Source organism: Nothobranchius furzeri, chromosome 9, assembly GCF_043380555.1.
Source record: "Nothobranchius furzeri strain GRZ-AD chromosome 9, NfurGRZ-RIMD1, whole genome shotgun sequence".
Lineage (NCBI taxonomy): Eukaryota > Metazoa > Chordata > Actinopteri > Cyprinodontiformes > Nothobranchiidae > Nothobranchius > Nothobranchius furzeri.
In genome coordinates, this window is record NC_091749.1 from 41,247,916 (window position 1) to 41,272,389 (window position 24,474).

The 24,474-nt window shown below is 44.6% G+C and overlaps 1 protein-coding gene across 3 annotated transcripts in view; it reads right to left on the reverse strand.

The window, feature by feature from the left end:
• Positions 1-5,391: 5,391 nt before the first annotated feature.
• scml2 (Scm polycomb group protein like 2) overlaps positions 5,392-24,474 on the reverse strand; it is a 34,698-nt gene continuing 15,615 nt past the window's right edge. Inside the window, exons 8-14 of one of the 3 annotated variants that reach the window (XM_015953498.3) lie at positions 16,649-16,950; positions 16,275-16,398; positions 9,299-9,505; positions 7,296-7,469; positions 6,983-7,198; positions 6,038-6,192; positions 5,392-5,649 (exon numbers count right to left, since the gene is read on the reverse strand). In XM_015953498.3, the coding sequence (XP_015808984.1) occupies positions 5,524-5,649; positions 6,038-6,192; positions 6,983-7,198; positions 7,296-7,469; positions 9,299-9,505; positions 16,275-16,398; positions 16,649-16,950 (1,304 nt within the window). In that variant the 3' untranslated portion in view covers positions 5,392-5,523. Of the gene's footprint in view, positions 5,650-6,037; positions 6,193-6,982; positions 7,199-7,295; positions 7,470-9,298; positions 9,506-16,274; positions 16,402-16,648; positions 16,951-24,474 lie in introns of all 3 variants that reach the window. The other 2 variants (XM_015953497.3, XM_015953496.3) reach the window with 2 other exon arrangements.

Consider the following 24,474-nt stretch of genomic DNA (forward strand, 5'->3'; position numbering starts at 1 on the left):
ACAATCAACTCCCACTAAAACCTGAGTTTCACATTAAAGCAAGACGGTTTCAAGTATCGACTTGTTACCACTACACAAAAGGAACAATGATAAATGTGGCTACCACTTACGTGATTTGGCTTGAAGATGATTCTGAAATGTTCAGAAAATAAGCATTTCTGCCATCATGAAACCAAACACTTTCAAACTAGAGTAATTACTCAACACGTTATTGTCCTGCAGGTAGTTTATGTGACAGTGCACACAAAAACTATTTCAAACAAAAAAAAAAGGTTATGAGGATGTTTGATAATACACTTTGTTATAGTACAAATTTTTTTTAAAAGATCTTTTTATCTTAGCTTTGTACAAAACCGTTTCCCTGTTGTTTTAATCTCAGGAAGATGCTTTTATTGTAACGCCAAAACACTTTAAGTGATATTTCTGACATTCTGAAGAGTGCTTCTGTGTAAAAAAAACGATAATTAATTTAACTGTATTAGATAGCTACCTAAACAACCTCTGTTGAAAGAAATGGAGATTCGTACTTACTAGACAGGTGAGCTAAGGGTTGTTAAAGGCACCGTGTACTGCTCAGAGAACTGCATTCTGGGATGTTAAGGTAATTTTAGCTAGCAGTGTAAATACACCAAATGCTGGAGAAGAGTAACAAATTGACTAATAAATTATTATATTATGAAGAAATTATTAAAGCCACCAACATACGAACATGGTCATAAATCTGACGTCTTCATCATCTAACTTTGACGTCATTAGCATCAGTTGCTCATTTTGCAATATTAAATGAAGACGGTAGTGTAAGTGGCAAGCCGATCTGTGTGTGTAGCTCCCCCATGATGATTATGTAGAGCAAGGATGGGCAACTCCTGTCCATGAGGGCCACTGTCCAGCATGTTTTAGTTGTTTCCCTGCCCCAATACAGTTGCATCGCCTGTTCAGCTGGTCATCAAGCTCTGCAGAAGCTGTTAATCACCTGCTGAATAAAATCAGGTGTGTTGGAGAATGGATAGCGACCCTCGAGGACCAGAGTTGCTGTTGTAAAAAGGTTTCTAAATTACCACCAGTTCAGATAACTTTGAAGCTTTGTTGCTGGGTCTGATTAGAGCAGTGGTTCTCAATCTCGGTCCTGGAGGGCCGGTACTCAGCATGTTTTAGCTTTAACCTGCTTTAACACACCTGATTGCAATCAGCAGGTGATTAACTCATTCACTGCTATTGACGAATGAGTCATCAATTGCGTTTTTTAACAGAGCGGGCTTGGGAACGAGCTTGTGCACATTGAGAGTAAACATCACAGTTCTGAAGTTGGTTTTCACCTGTGTGTGTCACACGTCACGTGATCATGGAGCAGACAATCTATGAATTAGGAGACAGTTTTGGATAAGGCTATTTGGCTATGCCTAAAGCGAGGCGTAAACCGGAAAACTTCTGCAGCTCACACTTCGACAACGGATTGTGAAAGAACCAAGCCCCCACAATGCTGCTCTAAAATTGAGGCCAACACAGAAGTACCATTAATTGCAGTTCCACCCTCATCCGCTGGGGGATGGTGTCAGAAGCGAGCAAATCCTCATTGACTCCCATGTTAAAAATACCAATTTCACAGCAGACATAAACATGTTTACAGCCTGGTACCAAAACATGTTTATGGTTTAAATGATCTAGTTTAGGCCTAGTCCACACGTAGCTGGGGTTTTTTAAAAATGAATATCCGCCCCTCCAAAAACTTGCATCCACACCACCGCGTTTTAAAAACAAACTCTGTTCACACGAACCCGGATAAATATGTTGTTAAGGACATGCCAGACCTGTAGGCGGCAGTACTTCCCCCGTTCTTAACCTCGTCCTTCGTCTGTGGTCTTCCGCAAGGAGCAGTAATTCCGCTTGCAAAAACAAACAAGCAGAAAGTGCTTGGACAATTGATGGATCGGGTAGTGACAGAGCGCAGCTCTGAGGGCATCCATGCTGTCGGCTAGTGTAAACACAGGTCGCACACGTGATGTCAGCATTTTTTTGTCGCGGAAAGTGACGCTGCGGACCTTAAAACTCCGGTTTTGTCTGTCCACACGCAGATACCCAAAACGGAGAAAACGCAGATCTTCACTTTGGCCGGAGTTTTTAAAAAGATCCGTTTTCGTGTGAAAAAACTTCGTTTTCGTGTGGATGACAGGCCAAAACGTAGAAAAATATCTACGTTTTGGCAGATCCCCGGCTACGTGTGGACAGGGCCTTACACTCATGACAACTCTGAGGGGGGTGAATTTTTTTCTCACTCTTCTGTTTAAGTGTATTAAAAGCCTAAAATTCTGTATAATTAATGAGCAACAGACCCACGTGACCACAGAGCTAGCTCCATGGAAAGGCCTCAGTAGAGCCTCGGCCTGGCCTGGAAACTGCTCCGGGATTTTGAGTCTCTCTGTGTGTGTATTCTTGTTTGGATATTTTTTGTGCAATTGTTGGACAAAATGACTTGCTGTGGCATTAATTGCACTAATAGGAGTCTCCACTTCCTTTTTTTTCGGTAAATAAAATTATATGTATGTATTTTAGGTCACTGCCGAGCTGAGCTTAGATTTTAACATGTACTGTTTAACCATGAAGTTTAAATGTAATAGGGTAAAACCCAGTGCATTTAACATAATGCTGCACTTTAGAAAATGGGTTGAAATATAACATGTTGGTGGAGCTGGGTTCCGACTATCGGCTTGTAGAGCTCTCGGGAGGCTGATGTTTTCCACCCGTTTCTCCCCTCCCCGCAGCTTGGCGCATCTCTTTCTGATCGCGGCTTCTGTCTGCTGCACGGACTGCCGGCTGGTTCTCCCCACAGCTCGGTGCACCTCTCTCTGATCGTGGCTTCTGTATGCTGCGCAGGCTGCCGGCTTGTGGAGCTCTGGGATGGAAACCTTTACCCCCGGTTCTCCCCAGCGGCAGTTCTGCGCATCTCAGATCGCAGCGGCGCTTGTCTGCTGTGCGGCTGCCGGCTTGTGGAGCTCTCGGGAGACCTCTGTGTTCCACCCGGTTTTACCCAGCGGTCAGCCCAGCGTATCTCTGACTCAGAAGCTCTGGTGTTGTGCACAGTTAACTCTGGTTGTATCTAGGTTGCTACCTCCGCTAGCTTAGCTCCCACCTCCGCGTTAGCTTTGGGTTAGCTTCAGGTTAGCTTGTAGCTAGTTTGACCGGGTGTCGTCAGTTGATCCCAGCCTTACAGCCCCACCCTCAGCTCCACCTCTCTTGCCTTTTGTGGAATTGTCTGGGCTTGACGGAACCTGTGACACAGTCAAAATGGCGGTGGTGGCCACCTCCCGTTTGGCCTCAAAAATGTGTTATTGGAGCCTACGGAAATGAATTGTTCAGTATATATGTCAATGGAAAGAACGTAAAAAGCTAGAAACATGCTGATTGTTCCTGATGTAAGAGTGAGTCTACTCTTTCTTTTGGTAGTTTTGGTGTCTACATGACTATAGAGCACAATATTCTGTATTCTGTGTGTAAAAATGCTCTTAACCTTTGGCAGTCAGGGGCTTTCTGTTCAGAAACCAGCTGGGAGTGAATGAATTAATAGGCTTCTGCAGAGGTTGATGATTCAACCACTGAATCAAAAGTACTGGACACCGGCCCTCCAGGACCAGGATTGAGAACCCCTGCTTTAGATCGTACCGATCAGATAAAAATGTCTTTTTCTCTAAAAATTTCACCTTAGATTTCCCAAATGCAAAAGAACTGTTGTTGTTTTATGTAAATTAAATGGAAAAAAATAATATATTTTAATGATCTTTGAAACAACAACAAATAATTGCATGAAAATTCTGTTTGTTTCCTGGAAAAATGTTTTAACAGGTCTATAGCTCTCAGAACTGGTGAATTTGGGGACATCTATTTTAGAAGAGCATTGGAGTAACGCTAAATCAGTTTGACTGCTTCTCAGCACATGGTGTGGGTGTGTCTCCCATGATTTTGACCTCATTAAAACTCTTTACCTGGTTAAATAAAGAGTATCAAAAAGAGCTGTTTTAAAACTTCAGTAATACTATTTGGCCTTAAATATGTTCAGCCTAGCCATTAGCTTATCAATCCTGCAGAACGTAATCAGTTTCTATAAACAGAGGCTGTTCCGGAAGCTATGAACAGAGGATAAGATAGTGATTAGTTATAACTTTTTACAAAGAACACCTTACAAAATGGCAAAAAAAATCCCTTTCAAATAATCCTAACAAATATATCCCATTTGTATTGGATAGCTAGACCGTAAAATTAGAATACATTCATTGCGCTGAAACCTAGAGCAACAACATCATCCAGCATGCAGATAGACACAAATCAAAGAGAAATCCCTCCAGGAGCTGATCTGATCCACAGCTCAGGACTGATCTTTGAAAAAGAGGATCACCACTAGTTGCATAACATCCGTCAAAAAAAAATATACTGATGAGGGGCAAAAACTATTTATACAACGATTGACTTCAGCAAACAAGACTCCTCCCACATTTTTGGGATCAAGCGCTTTTACACTCCTGATTCACGTAACTGAGGTGCTCCTGTTGTTCAATGCCTGTGAGCAATTGCACTCAAACTTTCAGTGGTATGCATAAACCAAATGTACCTGTCTTTGACAAATATAGCCATTCGGAATTAATATTGCATTGGTCAAAGTGGCATTCTGACAGCCAGTACCTGAACTAACCTTCCCAGTCTACAGTGCAGCACGTCCACCCTGGAGCGTTTGGATCCACGAGGAAACTTAAGTTTGGATGTCCCTTCTCTTTCAGCTTTTCCCGTTAGGGGTCACCACAGTTGCCTGTGAGTGTCAAAAGTATTAGGACGCCTGCCTTTACTCGCACATAAACTTTAATGACATCCCGTTATTACTCCAAAGGGTTTATTATGGAGATGACCAACTCTCTGCAACTACAACAGCTTAAACTCTTCTGAAGGATGTTGTTGTTATGGGTGTTTTTATCCAGCAGTAAATATGACAGGAAGTACTGATGCTGGACAAGAGGGTACGGTTGCGTCTCCACTGTTGTCCAGTCAGATTCCTCCCCACCACGCTCACTCATCGAAGTCTTCATTGGAAAGCATGATTTGGTGGTGTGTCCCTATATTTCTGACAGTTATGTGTTTGTGAAACAGGCAATGTAGAGTTAGATCCTTCAAGCTGATACAACTGGTGCTAAAATCCTAAGTAAAATGTATTCATGGCAGTTGTTAATACTATAGAAATAATTGCATAAAAAATAAAATCAGATGTAGTATTTTATCTGTGTGGAATTGCCTTCTACCCAACTTCAAGGTCAAAATTCAGCTACAAAATCTACTTCACATTGCCATAAAGTGTTGATATTAAAAATCTAGGTAATGATTCACAACAAAACACTTTCAAATTGAGACCATTGTCCAGTAAAATTAAACGATGTGTCCTGAAAAAGTCCCAGAACAACGACCTTGGTGTATTTAGGCTGCACCACATCCCAGTATGGTATATTTGTAAGTGTTTGTGTGTTTGGTCTGCCAGTGAGACAATGTCTACTGTTTGGTCTGCCTCAGCTTCTCGATGTGATGACACAGTTTGAGAGCTGGGCCCAGCTTCAGTCCCATGTACTTCATGATGACATCACTGCGCAGCAGCATCAGCGCCTTGCCGTCAATCTCCTGCAGGAACATTAGCACGAAGTCAGTAAGGGGAGGAACATTGAAAACCTTCTCTAAACCAATCTATAATGTCACACAAAGCAAACAACGAATATGCAAACAGTAGAAAGCGAATAAAGTTTGCATTTAGTTGATGTTATGGTGACTTCTGCAGGTCTGGGATGATATTTATTGATGCTAACTCAAGGATATCGAACTTCAGAACATATTTCACATATTTCTACCTCAACTTTGTTAAATCTTGTGTATTTACAGCTTCGGTTTTTGAAAATGTGAACAAACTCCAAATGGAAGGCATGTAAGACAAAGCTAGCATAAGCATAAAGTCACTCTAAACATTGGGAGTTTGATGAACTATTGAGTTAAAAAGATCCTACGTAACACTCACATGTTTCCTGAACAGGTCAACATGAGGGCCCAGTGTGTGGGGATCGGCTTCTTGGACAAACCGAATGACATCATCGACCGACCAGGAAGAGGCGCTGTTCCCTGGACTCTCTTTGTCTTGTTTAATATGATCCGGACCAGTTGTGGAGCTAGCTGCTGGAACAAATGAGGACAAGAGAGAAAAAGAAAATTAATCAATAATTCCACATTATTTTTCCAAAGACCCCAGACGATGTCTTTCTTCCTTTAATGTTAGACAAGACAGCTTTATTTATATAGCACATTTCCTACACAAAGGCAACTCAATGTGCTTTACAGCAATAAGAACAGACAAACACAAAAATGAACAATGGAATTACATATAACTAAAACTAGAATACTAACACAATATCAACAAAACAATGAGAAGAGAACAAAATGGGGTCAGCCAGGAATTACTAAGTAAGGGAAAACAAAGATTAAGCTGAAGGTGTCAGGAGACTAAAACTAAGGCAGTAAAACTGGTGCAATGAACTACAGAAAAACATAGTTGAAAACTAACAGAATTTCAATGCTTTGAACTACTAACACTAACACTTAGAGAATCGAGGCAGACCAAAACTAAAGCAGTGAAACTGGTACTATGAAATACAGAAAACACTGATGACTAAAAGTAGAAAACTAACTTTGAGTGGATAAAAAGGCTAGGGTCTGATGTCAGGACGGCCGTAAAATGGTTCTCTGTTAGAAATAATATTAATGCAAAAAAGCTGAAAGTTTCTTTTTACTATAAATATTTAGAAGTTTTTATTTTTATTCCAATCTCAACAACCCAACTACTTTCTAGATCTGTTGAATGAATGAAGCTAACTGATAAAAGAAGGAACATTTGACTATTTAGAGAAGTCTCATCAAAACTGAAAATGTTTCACTTCTCCAGGGTGATTCGTGCATTTTTAACCCCTACCCTCCACTCGTCTGTGAGCGCTCGTTGGGCCGAGCTCAGTGGGGTTGGAGCTAACGCGCTGGAGTGGCGGTGCTGTTTGTGTGTGCCCAGGGCAATATGGCCGCTCCCTCTTTGCAGCCCTGTAGTCCAGTGTGATGTGAAGAGGGCTAGAATTGGGAATGGAATCCTTTGAGGAATTGTTATTGGACATGCCGTTCTCATTGACAGCTGACGGTTCTGTTTAAGAAGAGAATGACACAAAGAGTAAATAAACTGCTCTGCTGGAGACACACACACACACACAAAATACAGGAAACTCCACATCTTACCCCACCTGATTTTGTTCTGTTGTAAAAGCGTGTGTTGGTGCTGTAAGGGCTAAATGGCTGTGAGCTGAAAAGAATGTCACTCTCCAAGTGTTGGCACATGTTCTCCAAAAACCGCAGCACAGCCGACGCACTGGAGGCAGAGGGCAGCTTCACGTAGCGAATGCCATGTTCTGATCGGACTGAGGGCAGAGCAGAACAATAGTTAGACTGAACATGTGAGAGTACACATGCACACGCTCACACACACACACACACACACACACACACACACACTCGCACACACACTGGTAAACAATGCAGCAGATGGCTCAGGGTTAGCACCCTTCTTTAACAAAACCATATTTTCACCCCTCCCACATGGCTCTATGGCCTCCCACCCAAGCCAAGCCTGCACAAATTAAAGCCCCTCTCCTCCTCCCCGACATCCACCCATGGGCTTTTCCATCCATTCCCTAAGGGAAGACTCAATTCCGGGATCCCAAACCAGGTTAGATGCACATGTCACTTCTGATCACTGACGCAGTTTTCATATAAGCTGCTGCCACAGACACCATCTCTGTGCTTCGTCTTTCTATTGGTCTTTCTTTTCTTCTAGCCCATGCACTGCAATCATGCCTGTGTTACAAATAAGACTGATATTTTTTAACTTTGACATACATATTATTAGGAGTGGCATGACAAGTTGCTTAAATAAAACCAGCATTTCTAAAGCTCACCATAAACACATTATTAATTTAGGTCAGTCAGCAACCAGCAGACAGTTCTGGTTGGTTGTTGACCAGTTCTTTTAATCAATAACCATTATACAAGATGATCTATAACAAGGATACACAGTAATGTGAAAAAGTATTTGCTCCTCTGCAGATTTTGCTTTATCCATCACACTTAAATATTTCATATGTTGACAAAATAACTTGGGTAAATACTAAATGCAGTTTTGAAATGATGACAAGATAGAAGTACACACCCCATGAAGGAACACCAGTGATCTGGATTTGTGATACCTGGGGGTGAGTCACTTTCATCACACTGGGTAAAGTTTGTCCGACTCTACTTTGCATCATCGTTTTAATTAGCCACAGTTGAGGGGTTTTGCAGTAAGAACGACCTGTTTAAGGTCAACGATCAAACATGCTTCTTCCTGATTTTCTGGTAGAGAGCAGAATTCAGCAATTGTTTCAGGTCCTGAAGCAGCTCCACCCCATCACACTACCACCACCATGTTTGACTGTTAGTATGATGTTGTGCTAAAATAATTGTAAAAAATTTAATTAATCTTTTGTCTCATCAGTCCACAGAATAATTATTCCAGGGTTTTGAGGATCACAATAGGCACCATTTTTTCTTATTTTTGAATCCTGAACTTTGACCTTAATCCATAGCATACAGTGTTTTTGACCTTATTCTGGCTTCACTTGGAACATCCAGCTTTTATGCTGGTGAAGGTTCTCGGTCATCCAGGTCATGGTAATCCAAAGGGTTCAAATCAAAACAACCACTCTAAAACAACAAGTATTAATAACATCAACAACTCATCTGGGGGTAGGGAGGAGGGGTATTCACAGGTAGTTTCAGTTCATTAAGAAACAACTGACAGCTACACTTCATAAGTGCGACACTCCCATATAACAGTCAGAAATTACAAAGCTTCGCGAATGAGAAGCGAAATGTCGTCAAGAAACGAAAGAAGTCCGGTTGCCTTCATTTGATCAGTTTGGATCCAGCTTTTACCATTAAAATGACCACTGATTGATTTTTCTTCTGTTGCTTCTACAGCTCTGACAGTAATCTTAGTGTGGCTAGTAGATTTGGTGTGACCTAAAGCTTTGGGACACAAATTTGAGAGTAATAAAAACTTCCAACTCCTACAACTTTCTCAGCGTGTATGATAAAAGCGTGTCAATAGGTGGGTTCATTTTGTGTTTTGGGAGAAAAAAAAACATTTGTATTTTTCAGTGTGAATCCAAAAGAACAATTAACCTAGGTATCTGGTATGTGCTGCATTTACCTCTGATGACCTCTCCTCCTGAATGGGACTGGCTCTGCAGAAAGGACAGCAGCACAGAGGGCTGGTAAGTACAGTCCACGCAGGCCTGAACAGCCTGCTGAAGCACTGCGTTGACTGGAGCTGGACCAAAGTGGTCCGGCAGCTGCTGCACTAGCTTTCGATCAAGATGTGGGCCATAGTTACCGTGCTTGTTAACATAGACACACACTGCAATAATGCAAAAGAGAGAGAGAGGCATTATAAAGGCAGACTGTTTTGAAAACAAGGTGAATAAATTAGGGCTTTGCTGGTTTTTTAGCACACATTGTGAAGTAGATTTATATTTAAAACGGTCTACAATCTTTAAAAAAATTATTTTATTATACTCCAAAGCTTTGTGTGGACTCAATGCTTTAAGCCATTGCCATGTTTAAAAATGAACCACCCAGCCTTATATCTCTGCTCTCTAAAACAGGCTTTCTTCAGGAGTCTCTTTGCATTTCTCTGCATTCATGTCGCTCTAATTTACATAATCTCCGTACCCGTGACTGAGAGACACGCTCTTCATATGATGCTGCTGCTGCCATGCTTAACCAAAGGGATTATGCAGAATTAGACAGGTGACAAGCAGTGCTGTGTGTTGGACGACTCCAGGTCACTCCGTCCATCCTACACTCCCTATCCCCATCGATTCATAACAAAAAAACACATTTGTATTTGGGCCTTTGTTGGCACTACTGACCCAAGTAATCTAAGCTCTAGTCATGAACAAATTCCAAACTTTGGAATAAATGCAGTTTGGTGTAAATGTGGATCCTCAATACACTTCACCATGATTTCAATTAACACTCAATTAAATTTATTTCCCAATAGCCATGATCCTAACCAAATTCTAAACACATTCATAGTGTCTCAGCTTTTCCAAAGAAAAGCTACTAGTGGTGAGAGAATTATTTTACCATAATCTCTTTTGTCCATCATTGGTTCTCTTTCTTAACATTCGTTTCGATGTCTCACTATGGGATACGCCCCTCCGCGGATTCCTCAGAAGCACTTATCTCAATACGCCAATCCTGATTGGCCAGTGACCGTGACGTACGCGTCCCCCTGCTACTATAAGTAGCAAGCGTCCCAACGTACGCACTATTCAATCACCTCTTCTCGCTTCGGTGGTCGCTTATCTCTGAGGTAAGTTAGCTCAACTGTTCACAGAAGGAGCCTTCTAATATTCTCTCCGTCGCTGAACGTTAACTTACCGTCCTTCTGACCTGACCTTCACCATAGGCTCAGGGCATAACGAGCAGCTTCACACTCCAGTGCATCTGTTCGTTCTATGCTAACACACCAGTTAGCCAACATGGAAGCCGCTCCTCCCACCAGAGGAGTCGACGGCGCAGGAGCTCGCCTCTGTACCTGTGGGAACAAAATCTCAAGCAAAGACCCGCACAGGGTCTGCTCGAGCTGCCTCGGGCTGGAACACGCCCAGCTGGCATTGGAAGTCCCCGGGTCATGTGAGAGCTGCGCTTGCTTCACCCTGAAGAGCCTTCGCCGGCGGCTAGCGCACCAAGCTAGCCTGTCGGGGAAGGACCCTTGCCTGCCGGCCCCTGGGCCACTGCCTGGGGACGCCAGCGAACATGTCCTCCCGGAGCCGGAACCGTGTGCCGAACTCAGCTGGGGCTCACAGCTCGAACTGGCCGGTCCGAGCCACCCCGCCGAGGACGTGTTGGAGTTGGACTACGGAGACGATGAGGACACCTCGGAACTCCTCATTTCAGAGGAGGACAAGGAGGACGACGTCTTTCTCCCCATCGCTCAGGCCTCCATGCCTAGCTTTCCGTCCTCTCCCAGGGATGGAGCGGCTTTTCCGGCTGCCCACCTGGACATGCAGTCAGTCTGCCGACGCGCTGCGACCAGGCTCAACATCCCTTGGCCCACCGTGGTCACTGAGGCTGTCAGATCCCGCTACGAGGGAAAGAAGCTGCCTCAGGCCACGAGGGCGGCAAAGCCCCTCCTTCCCGCCTTCCCGGAGCTACTCCAAGAAGTGAGGTCCTCCTGGGACAAACACCCGTTCAGCTCCAGGTCTCCTGTCCAAGGAGCCTCCTCGCTGGACTTCGAAGGGATGGAGAAAGCTGGCATGCTTCGCATGCCGCCGATGGAACCGCTGGTTGCAGCCCACCTACACCCACGGCTCTCGGCGACTTCCTCCAGGCCTCCCGCTCTCCCTGCGAAGGCGGACCGCTTCCAGTCGGCGCTGAACGAGAGGGCGTACAAGGCTGCCGCCATCTCGGTCCGAGCGTTGAATGTCTCCTCCATGCTCTCGGCGTACCAAGCCGAGCTCTGTGAGGACATGAATACGAAGCCGGACCCGGAGGTGTGGGAGGAAATCACCGTACTGACCGACATCTGCCTGCGTGTGCAGCGCTGCGCGGTCCATGCTACGGCTAAAGCTATGAGCATGATGGTGCTTCAAGAACGTGCACGATGGCTGAACCTCACCAACCTCTCTGAGAGAGAGAAGGAGGACATTTTGGACATGCCAATCGTGCCTGAAGGCATTTTGGCTCTGCCCTGGCATCAATGCAACAACGATGTGAGGCCAAAAAGAAAGAGGATGAAGCCCTTCATCTCTGCCTTCCCCGTAAACCCTCACCGGCGCTGCCGGCTCGGCCGAACCTGCCTCAGGCAGCTGCCCGAGCCCAGCCTCAGTTCCGGATCCCAAAGCGCCCGAAGCCTCAAGCTGTCCAACCAGCTCCTTCGGGCTCAGAGCCTCGACCAGTTTGGCCTCATGGATCCGGCAACCAAGCTGCTCCGCCGCCGGGACAATCCACCAGACACGGCGGTCAGCAGGTGAGGAGGAAGAAGTGGGCAGCCTGTCGGAGTTCTTCCCTCCCGACGCTGCAGCTGGCGGTTCCCCGTTCGCCAGCTCCTCCTGTTCGATGTTGCCATGGTGCTTTCTCCCCCCCCTCACGGAACCCCTTCGGCAGAGCTCCCGAGCGGTCCAGGGTGGGGCCAGGACGTGCAGCCGGCGGTGCCGGCTCAAAACACACGTCACAAGCACTCACATTGTTTTTCACAAGCATGTCACGCTCAAGGAGCATTAAAAGGTTCGCTGTCGCATCCAGACAAGATGTCAAGGGCGCAGCAAAAATCAATAAAAATGTAACCCATGAGCGGTTCCAGGCGGGGGCGACCCCTGGCGGACTTTCCCGCCAGCCACGGGTCGTCCCCGTAAGCCTGGGCCATCAAAGCACAAAGCCCCTGCGCATGCGCAGTGGCTGCCACGAGCACCGCTGCCCCACAACCTCTGGAGGGAGCTGCTGCTCCGTGTGTCATGGCTGTGTCACCGCTCTCCATTCACATGGAGGAATGGACAGCGGTTTCTGCTTCACGTTGGGTGCTGAGAACTATTTCGAGGGGTTACAGGCTCCAATTCGCTTCTGTTCCTCCTCGATTCTCCGGCGTAGTGTTTTCCCACGCCCAGGGGTCGTCAGCTCACATCCTTCAGGGAGAAATCTCCTCCCTGCTGGAGAAGGGAGCGATATGCATTGTGCCTCCCGATCGGTCTCAGAGCGGTTTCTACTCCAGGTATTTCCTGGTCCCGAAGCGGGGAGGGACCGGGATTCGCCCGTTCCTGGATCTGAGGGCCCTAAACCAATGCCTCAGAAAGTACAGATTCAAAATGCTCAAGCTCTCATCCCTTTTGCGTCTGATTCACCAGAACGACTGGTTCACCTCAATCGACCTGGGGGACGCATCCTTTCATGTTCCCGTGTACCCTCCACACAGGAAATTTCTGAGGTTTGCCTTTCAGGGAGTGTGTTACGAATACACCATGCTCCCATTCGGCCTCTCGCTGATCCCGAGGGTGTTTGTCAGGTGTACGGAGGCGGCGATCGCCCCTCTGAGAGGGAGGGGCATTCGGCTGGCCACGTATTTAGACGACTGGCTCCTGCTGGCACGGTCCAGAGAGGAGACAGCGTCAAACACGCTGGTTGTGATCCCTCACTTGTGTGGTCTGGGTTTCAGAATAAACTGGCAGAAAAGCGCTTTACTCCCCTCCCAGAAAATAACCCTTCTAGGTCTGAATCTGGACTCAGGGGCGTTCACGGCCCGTCTCTCGACACCGCGCGTGAACGCGCTCTTGTTCTGCCTGGCGCGCTTCCGCCTACACAGTTCGGTGCGGTTTGCATTATGCCTCAGGCTTTTGGGTCTCATGGCGTCGGCTATTTCAGTGGTACCACTCGGCCGTCTACACGAGAGATTCTCAACGCTGGGTGGCTTCTCTGGGTCTCTCTCCAGTGCGCCACAGAGCGCGCAGGGTGACGGTCTCTGCAGCGTGCGTCGCGGCGCTCCGCTGTTGGCGTCACCCCTCCCTCTTGGCACAGGGGGTGCCTTTGGGGTTGGTTCTCGTGAGGAAAGTGGTCACGACAGATGCGAGCCTGTCAGGTTGGGGGGGGGGCTCCTGGAGGGTCGCTCTGTCAGGGGTGTGTGGAGCAGAGAGCTCTGGGGGATACACATAAATTATCTGGAACTCCTCGCGGTCTTCCTGGCCCTGAGGCGCTTCCTGCCTTTTCTCTCCGGCCATCATGTCCTAGTGAGAACAGACAACACCATGACTGTGGCTTATATAAACCACCGGGGGGGGGCTGCGCTCCATGCGGTTACACACGCGGGCACGCAGACTGATCCTATGGTGCAGCAGGCATCTCCTCTCAATCAGAGCCACCCATGTCCCGGGTGTTCTGAATCGGGGGGCGTATCTGTTGTCCAGAGGGACACCCCTGTACGGGGATTGGAGCCTGCATCCAGCAGTGTTGGAACAGATTTGGATCCGGTTCGGCACAGCCGTAGTGGATCTTTTTGCCTCCAAGGAGAATGCTCACTGTCCTCTGCGCGACCGAGACGCTCCACTCAGCGTGGACGCGCTGGCGCACGACTGGCCACGGGGACCGCTTTACGCTTTTCCCCCAGTGGCCCTGATACCACCCACCTTGCTGAGGGTACGAACCCAGCTCCACACTCTCATTCTGGTGGCCCCATACTGGCCAGCCATGCATTGGGTGGCGGACATTTTCCAGCTCCTGGAGGGCCAACCTTGGAAACTTCCGCTTCGCAGGGACCTGATGTCCCAAGCGGGAGGCTCGATCTTCCACCCTCATCCAGAACGGCTGGCCCTGTGGGCCTGGCCCCTGAGGGGTGTGGGCTAGTGTCAGCAGAGCTGCCCCAGACAGTCATTCGAACCATTCAGAATGCTAGGGCCCCCTCCACTAGGTCCCTATATGACTGTAAATGGAGGGTGTTTGAAGCCTGGTGTCAGGGCAGGGAGGTCTCACCCTTCCAATGCCCGGTGAACGTCATTCTGTCTTTCCTGCAAGACTTGTTGGATGGGAAGAAGGCTTTCTCCACCATTAAAGTGTACCTAGCAGCCATTTCCGCCCGACACTTGGGTTTTGGGAAGAAACTGGCAGGTCAACACCCCCTGGTGTGTAGCTTCATGAGGGGCGCGCGCAGGCTTCTCCCTGTGTCTCGACCCCTGGTGCCCTCATGGGATCTGTCCTTGGTGCTGTCGGCCCTCTCCGGGCCTCCATTTGAACCTATGGATGGCCTGGACCTTAAGATCCTGTCTCTTAAGGTGGTGCTACTCCTGGCTTTGGTATCTGCAAAGCGAGTTAGTGACTTACAGGCTCTCTCTGTGCACCCATCCTGCACCCAGTTTGCACCCGGTGACATGAAGGTGTCCTTGAAGCCCAACCCTGCCTTTGTGCCTAAGGTGGTGGGCTCCTTTTCTCCTATTATCCTCACAGCTTTCTACCCGCCACCCTTCTCCTCTCCTGAGGAGGAGCGGTGGCACAAGCTGTGTCCGATTCGCGCGCTCAAGGAGTATGTGAATCGGACGGAGAACCTTCGCAGGGGGGACCAGCTTTTTGTGTCATGGGGTGGGCCTCGTAAGGGGAAACCCGTCACAAAGCAGAGGCTTTCCCACTGGATTGTGGAGGCTATTTCTATGGCTTACTCCTGTCAGGGCATTCAGGCTCCTGTTGGGCTCAGGGCCCATTCTACTAGGGGCCTGTCTGCTTCTTGGGCCCTTTTTCGGGGGCTGTCAATCCAGGAGATTTGTGCTGCAGCAAGTTGGGCTTCTCCACTTGCATTTGCACGCTTCTATAAGCTTGATGTTTCGGTCCCTGCAATGACTCACACAATTCTGAGTGTGGGGTCTTTGGCAGGCCAAGACGTATCCCTGTAGGTTGGTGATCGCTGGATAAGCTGTCTGGCAATACGGGAGTCTCCATATCCCATAGTGAGACATCGAAACGAATGTTAAGAAAGAGAACTTTAGGTTACTGTCGTAACCCCGGTTCTCTGAGTAACATGAGTGAGATGTCTCACCAGACAACCCTTCTTGCTGGGCGAAGCGAGAAGAGGTGTTTATCTTGAATAGTGCGTACGTTGGGACGCTTGCTACTTATAGTAGCAGGGGGACGCGTACGTCACGGTCACTGGCCAATCAGGATTGGCGTATTGAGATAAGTGCTTCTGAGGAATCCGCGGAGGGGCGTATCCCATAGTGAGACATCTCACTCATGTTACTCAGAGAACCGGGGTTACGACAGTAACCTAAAGTTTCCAAGCATTAGAAAAGCTCAACTTGGCAATTTATGTAATGAAACTAATATTATACCTATTTGCACATGTGCACTTTATTTCTTTGATGTTATAAAATGAATGTTTCCTTATTTGAAGACATTTGAACACCCTTGTATAGTGGTTTGTGTGACAGAATTTGGAGAAAAAACTAAATCCTTTTGCTAATTTTCTTTTCAATTAATTTCTAATTTTACTTAAATTCAACTCAAGAAGATGGTCAAAATATTACTGATCAAATTTACCATTTTCAGAACTAAATCTACCACACTGTGTGCGAAAATACCAATGAAGCCACTGTTTGTTATATTATCATAATATCCAGGCATTAGAATTGGCTCCATTTGTTATTCACCTGTGCAAATTACATTTGAACTGTTGTTGAGGTTGGTGTCCACTGAGACATGACTTGTGCTCAATCTGGTCTCTGGAGGTGGAGTTATAACTGGTGATGCCCCTGGGGATGGCCCTACCAAAGGCTTCTGGTGCAAAAACAAACAAATCCTTTCTCATCAAACCTCTGCAAGCTGTAAAAGGTGTTAATGTGTTGTACATCAGCCTTTTTACACATTAAACACCCTGGAAACAAATTCATACCAAAGCTTAAGTGTTTTATCCACCTTCAGTAAACCAAAACTCACCTTTTATTTCTTGAAATAAATATAGCAATTTTTCTGACAGGGCTCCTTGCCCATTGTATGATAGATTGTGTATCTTGTGACATCTCACCTTGCCTTTAGGTTTGGGCCCTCTCTTCTTGTGTGGTCTTGGGGCCAGCAGAGACTCGGGTTCAGGGCTCTGTGATGCTCCATTGACTGCTGCTGCTGCCGCTGCCTCAGCTGCTGCTTTTAACAAAGCGATTGTCTGAGACTTGGGACGACGACCTCGAACACCCTTGCGAACAGGGAGGGGCGGCAAGGGATGGGGCAGTCGGTATGAAGTCTGCATGGAGGAGGAGGAGGAGTTAAAGGAGGTGCGATGTGCCGCAGAGGAGGAAGAAACCGGGGCGAGGAGTGCACCAGGGAGCGTAACTGGGAAGAAAAGAGTTCAAAGAAAACAACAATGATTTCCAATAAAACAAGCTTTATGACACAATGTTTTATTCCATAAATGACTATAACAATGTGTTGGGTAAATAAATGGGACTAAATTCAGATAGAAATTCACAGCCTTTAACAAAACAAACAGAAAAAGAGTCCAAGGAAAGGAAAACATGTGACCCGAAGATGAGTTCATGAAAGGCCAAGGTTCCTGACCCTTGCAGGGAGGAAAGGTTGGCTTGTGTGTAATCCAACAAAGAGCTAGTCAAAATGCTACACAAGGCTCAGGATAAATGAGAATCACAGCCTACAGTTGTCAGTTCGTATAGTATTTGGGGCTGTAGAGCTGCAGATAGAAGTACACAACTTAATGTTCAGCTCTAACTCTAAAGCACGTTGGTGGACGGCTGATGATTTGACCCTAAACTATGACTCAAATGCTGTGATGAACAAGCATCAAATAACTGAAGCAACATTGTAAAAAAGAACACGAATGTTGGCCAAAATACTTAATAAAAGAGTAGTTAGATAATAAAACTAGAAAATATAACTGATTTGGAAAAATAAATAGTTTTAATGATTTAAGCAATGCTTCTACATTTTGACTTAACATTTCATAAATGCTACTGTAAGTCATCAACAAATGCAGTGATAGTTGAACCCTGTTTTTGTAAGAAAAATCTTTATTTACAATTTACACACATTCATATAAGCACGGTGGATCTGTAATGTGTTCACTTCCAATCTGAAGGCTCTGAATGGAAACACTGTCAAAATTATTTATTTTCAATACATTAAAAAGAGAAGAACAGCCATTATCATGAAAATAAAATAAACAGCAGCCCTTTGTGTCACTATTAACTCAAATGTGATACTGGTGTGAGCAAAAGGCAGGACACAACAACGAGGCTGGAAAAGACAGATAGCCATCTTCACTTTCAATATGAATGTAAAGGCTCTGTGTGTGTGTGTGTGTGTGTGTGTGTGTGTGTGTGTGTGTGTGTGTGTGTGTGTGTGTGTGTGTGTGTGTGTGTGTGTGTGTGTGTGTGTGTGTGTGTGTGTGTGTGTGTGTGTGTGTGTGTGTGTGTGTGTGTGTGTGTGTGTGTGTGTGTGTGTGTGTGTGTGTGTGTGTGTGTGTGCCTGAGTGCATGCTGACATTCTCAGGGGGACAAACATTCATCACAGCCTGCTTGGCTGAGGCAATATGGAGCAACTGGAAGCTCTACAGTATCCTCCGAGGAGCCAACAGGGGCCACGGTGAAAGTGGCTTAATTGGAAAATGAGTGAAAGCGGGCGTAGCACAGAGCCATGTTTTGTATTATGGGCAAGGGCAACACAAAGCAGCACAGAGGGTTGTTCACATCAGACCCTCCCAGTATATACCAGCTACCAGTCTGTGTTTAAATTCATCGAATACAATCTGACTTGGAGCATCAGTGCTCTTCCTTCAAAGCCGTTTTATAATTTCCATTCTAATGATTAATGTCATTTTTATCAGTTTAAGATCACGTTTATGCAAAACACACTTAGGGAGCGCCTCTCTGGATCTACACCTTGCATAGAAATGACTTTCATCCAACACTCTGATATTACCATCCATAATGTGTCCGTTTATTTCAGCTTTACGCTGAGGCTTCTTATACTAAATGAGTCTTCGCACACAGAAAACAAACCACCTCCTGGGTGCCATAAACCCTATGACTGAGATTAAGGAGGCAGCTAAAATTGCATTTTAAATGAACACCACCAGAAAAGTTCTGTGTTCATACAATAACGTTTTCAATATTACTTACAAATGTGAAGAGTGGCACAGAGTATACAACGAGCCCTAATCTTGCTAAATGTAAAGCCCAGATATGTTTTCAAAACCTAAAAAATCTGCATATATCTGTTATCATTGATAGCAAAACCTAATATCGTATAAGTCCAGACGTGTGTCAAAACTGATGACAAAAGGATGATCCCTATAAACTTTAGCAAGAAAGACGTGGCGTCCCAGTTTTTAAAAAGACTTTCCAACTTTCCCATGGGAGAATGTATGAAGCCCTTTAACAGTGGTAAAGTGTACTTAACCACCGTCTTTATATTTAAAAAGTAAAAAAATAAAATAAAATATCAAGTAACATTGGTATCAGCTAATGAACTAGAAGTGGTCATTTCTCCACACCATCATAATAATGAGATTTGTTGTTTTCTTTGATAAAAGATAAGATGGTTTCTCTTATCGTTGCTATGTGAAACCAATTATCTGCAGTTCCAAATTTAATTTTCTGGAATGATGGCTAAAAGTGGGGGTCCAAGACAAAATCCTGGGGTAAAACGTTGATCATGTTTATTGAATAGTTTTTTTTTTGCCTCTTACACTGGTTATCTAAAGTACTTACTTTTACGTTCAACATAAATTAAGTAATTTTTAATAAGAAGTTCAACCAAACAAATAGGAAATAATTAACCTTTGAATTAAAGGTTGAACATTGAACACGAACACCAAAGCGACATCTAGTGTGTGGAGGTTGTAGTTGCAACAATAGAACAAGGTTTCCATCCGCCAGGATACCAGGTTCGCTGCCGATACGCGACATTTTTTATTTGGGTCCATCTGTTGTAGACTTCACCTAAACTCAATGGTTTTAGATATTTTATGGTTGCTCCTCTTCTGAGAAGGATAACGACATCTTCTGGGCTCAGAAGCAGCTGCTGAACTTGCTGAGTCCACCATTTTCCACAGGGCCAGCCTCGCTGTGCGAGCGGACTGTAAAGCAACCCACAATGGTGCCCTCTGGTGGCTGGTAGATGTAAACATAAACCCAGCGTTGTGCCCATCGAAATAAACATTCGACTATTATAGCTTTTAAAGGAAATACTGTACCTTCATTCTGCACACCTCTAAATGCTTTTTGGAGGTATTCTTTCATTTGTTTTAAATACAGCTTTATTAAACTGTTCCATTTTTAACCTTTAAGTTTTTGATAAGACAGTCGCCAAATTTAGTTTGGAAAATTTGTTTACAGCCAGAATCTATCTGGCTACGATGGTTGATGAAGGTTGGAGAGAAAACTGTAAGAAAATAGACACTTTTTCCATTTATAATAGCAACAAATAATTTTTACAGGATGTTTGATTTATAGTTTAATCACATATGTAGAAATTCCTAACAATTAATGATTTTTTGGATGCAATTCAGTCACATAGTGGCCTAATTTCTTTTCAACAGGAAGCCTAAGTCACACCCATCTACTTCCAAACTATGGGTCCCTATTGTCAAAATAAAAATGAATTGGAGTCTATGAAGGATAAAAGAAAAAGCTAAGTCATTTTAGGTTTTGTGTGAAAAGAAGTAGAGGACTCCAAATGCTCATCTCATCAAATTACATTATCAAGCCAGACACAGAGAAGAAGAAGAACAATGGCAGTGAGTAAAGTGAACATTACATCCTTCTTCCAGGATGACAGAAGGAGAAAACCACCATGCATCTGCCCATGTGGTAAGTACGCTGGGAGAGGAGATTCTGCGGTGACGTTTGATTTGTAGTCATTTTAATTACGAATTTTCACAAGCAAATAACTCATAAACTGCGCAAGAAACAGTCTAAAAGCACAATTATTTTTTATTTAAACTGAATTAAATGTGTGATGTGTGTGTGTAAGGCAAAGTGGACCAAAAACCCATGAGCCGACCGGAAGGGGACGTGACTTGAGCTCCTTTTCTGTTCTCATTTTACCCTCAATTATCTGTAATTTGGTCATAGACTCTATTAAAAGCATGTTGGATCTTTGACAGCTTTGGGACAAAATTAGTCTTGCAAAGTTTTAGAGCACTTTTTTTATTCCCACAACACAACACAAGCCCGGCTGCTTAGGTGAGGAAACTTGAGTACTTCAAGAACAATGAGATATTTTGGTAACTTCCTCACAATGCTGTCAGTAGCCGCAGCCCTGTGATTTACTGGTTTAAGATGTACAACTGGAACAACAAACAATGCACAAAATCTAAATCTACATCATTTTAATAAACTGCAACTTCATTGTTTCTAAGCCAACAGAAAAACAAACAAAATCTCAGCTAGACATGATTGGCGTGTATGAGAAGTAACGAAAGAGAGACATATGGTACTGATCATGACTATATAATTCCAACTCGACCCGCTGACCTGTGTAAGCCACAGCCTCAAGCAACATGTTCCTGTGTGTGTGTGTGTGTGTGTGTGTGTGTGTGTGTGTGTGTGTGTGTGTGTGTGTGCGCACGAGTGCACGCGCTGTCTGGGGTGTGGGGGGAGGGTCTTTTGAGAGTTCCCTCTCATCTAATTATGTTTTCTGCACGCACGCACACACACACACACACACACACACACACACACACACACACACACACACACACACACACACACACACACACACACACACACACACACACACACACACACACACACACAAACGGTTTGTTTTGGGCGATTTACAAAAGTCTAAAATTTCACGTGTGTATCTATGTCAAAATCAGAAAAGGGAAATTACTTTAACTTCTTTAGCTTAAAATCTTGAGCGCATGTTGTCCAGCTTCATAAAATCACTTCTGTTCCCCCACAGAGCTAACGATAAACAAATAAATCCTTCCCTAAGGCTTTTGCAAACAAAACACTGCTTCACACATTAAAGACAAAATTAAAAACACATGGAGCTCCAAGAACCTAATTAAAACCAACAACCCAATAAAGCTTATGATTTGATTCATTGTTTTGCACGTTTTCATTCATCTCCAAGAACGCACACTTCAAACAAATGTGTTAAAAAGTGTGATTTGATTTAATAAATGACTACATGTGAAGCATATTCCTTCATGTTACACATTAGAAATGCCAATATGAAAATAGGTTTCAAATAACTACTTAATTTCACAGGAACAGTTTTTACTGCTGTTCCAAATCTGCAAAATAATTTAAAAGCTAAAAAAGAGGGAACTTTTAATAAACTGCCTAGAGTCACCAACCTCTATCTCTCTTTACAAGTTGATCACAACTATAGCTCAAATAAAAAGTTATTTCTTTATTCATGCAAAAAACAACACTACTCACCAGAAAATGCAAAAAAAAAAAAGCAGAAGTTGTTGCAGAAGTAGAAATAATGAGGGGTGGTGGGGGGTGGTAAACTCAGCCCCAGTAGCAGCAGAAGTATCTCTGCTTCCTGTTTGACTTTAAGACGCCACTGTCTTTTTTTAGTTCACCGCCCTCCACAGCTCTTCCTCTACCAAAGTTTCTCAAACGTCGTCTTCATCTGCACTTCATTGTCTCTTGTATTGTCTATCAGCTGGGTCCATCCCCTCGCTTCTCTCCCAGTAGAAGTTCAAAACAAAGCCCACGCTGCTGGTGCTGCTGGCTGCAAAGCTCCCTTCACCAATGAATGAGCAGGAGTGGAGCGGGTGGTGGTGGAGGGTGTTCGATTTGCATAAAGGAAAGAGGGGGAGAAAGAAAAGTGGGCTAGTGTGTGTTTGTGTGTGTTGAGGGGGGGGGGCATTCATTAATGTTATCTGTAGTAGGCCATATCGACAGTCTGCATCAGTCACCTGCCTTCTGAGGAGGCCTATGGGGGAGGGGATGTGTGTGTGTGTGTGTGTGTGTGTGTGTGTGTGTGTGTGTGTGTGTGTGTGTGTGTGTGTGTGTGTGTGTGTGTGTGTGTGTGTGTGTGTGTGTGTGTGTGTGTGTGTGTGTGTGTGAACATCGGGACAGGGGATGGGGGATGGTAAAAGGGTTGTTGGGGAAAAGGTTAAAGTGGATCAGAAGAGTCCCGATTGAAATGTATTCAAAAATGAAAAGGGGCAAACTCCTGGAGTAGTGCACACACAAGCAAACGTCCCCCAATTATGAACACACACACACACACACACACATACACACACACACACACACAGACAAACGCATGCACGCACACACACACACACACACACACACACAAACGCACACACGCGCACACACACACAAACACACACACCCTCTAATGACCCAGAAGGGGTCCCTCTCAGTGTAACCTTACACTCTTCAGACTGTCACTGATGAAAGATGGCCAGGGCCGACATCAGGAAGTACTGGCATAGTCAGATCTCACCCCTGCTCTGGAGCAATGTGGAACAGACAAGTCAGAGGAAACTCCTACACTCCAACAATCTCATCTGATTTTAAAATGGACAAAAAAGAGATACAACAGCTAAGTTTTATATTTTTTGGTCAACATTATGCTAATCGATGATCTGGAGGTGTGTCTGAGACTATGTTTTAATTATTTAAAGACCATTCACATGTAATATTTTTATTTAGAATTGTATTTACATGGGCAAAGTCCAAAATTATATAAATAAAACAAGAATACACTCATTTCTTTCGTTGTATCTTAATCATTCTTGTGCACTTTATTTCTTAATATAGGTCAAATATAAAAGCTTAGTCAAAATGACTATCATAAAAATATTGTATCATTGTTTGGTAATAAATTAACATTAAAGAGGATGTGCCCTTTATTTTCAGACATTATTTTACATTTAGGCCAATAAATAGATGATTAACATAATTTTTTATGCCATTAAATTAAACATGTCTTTGTGCACACAATGTGGAAATCTTTTGTCTATTTAAGAAAAGAATGTAGCAGGATCCTAACCATTAGAACGAATGCTAATTTCAAACCGTAATAATTACAGTCTCTCACCTCTTTTCTCACGTGCACAGTTGATTATCAGCTCATTTACAGCTCAACAAAGGCCCAATTTCTTCTCCTACTTGTAAAGTCCCAGTTTTGATTATTCGTGACTGAACGCTCACCTCAAGCTTTGTTTTTGTGTCAGATCCAAAGAAACGTTATTTTTCTAGTGGTACTGCTCATCTGGGGTCTCATTCATCAAACACTGCATAGAATCCTTACTAAAACCGTCCTTAAGCTCAGCAAAAAAAATGCACTTATGCCAAGTAGGTTTGTAATCTATCAAACATGGAGAACGTGGAGCTGCACGCAATCTCCGCTTCATAAATCAGAGTCTATCTAGAAAGGTTCTCAGCTGAATTTTAGTCACACCCCGCCCTCACCACGCCCACTTACTGCCATAAATAGTCAACACAAAGTGTTGTGTGGATCCCATGCATATACATAAGCCAGCTGTTGCAGCGCTCCGCCAATGACATGGCGACCGTAGATCAAGGCAGATCAAGGAAGCGCTATTTCACAGAAGCAGAAATTGAGGTACTTGTGGGCGAGGTGGAGAAATGAAAGGAAGTGCTTTCGCAAAACAAATAAGAGAAAATCCACGGAGTGGCACAGCGTTGCTGAAGCTGTCAATGTTGTGAATTCTTCAGAGAGATCTGTGGCGGATATATGAAAAAATGATCCGATTAGGATTCGATCCCCAGACTCCCAGGTGAAAGTCATGCGCGCTACCCAGTCACCCAAACGGAGATCTCCCCTGTACAAGTAGCCAGGGTGCATGATCAATCTTGTCACAGTGACAGGACACACACTGTCACAGACGCATGACAT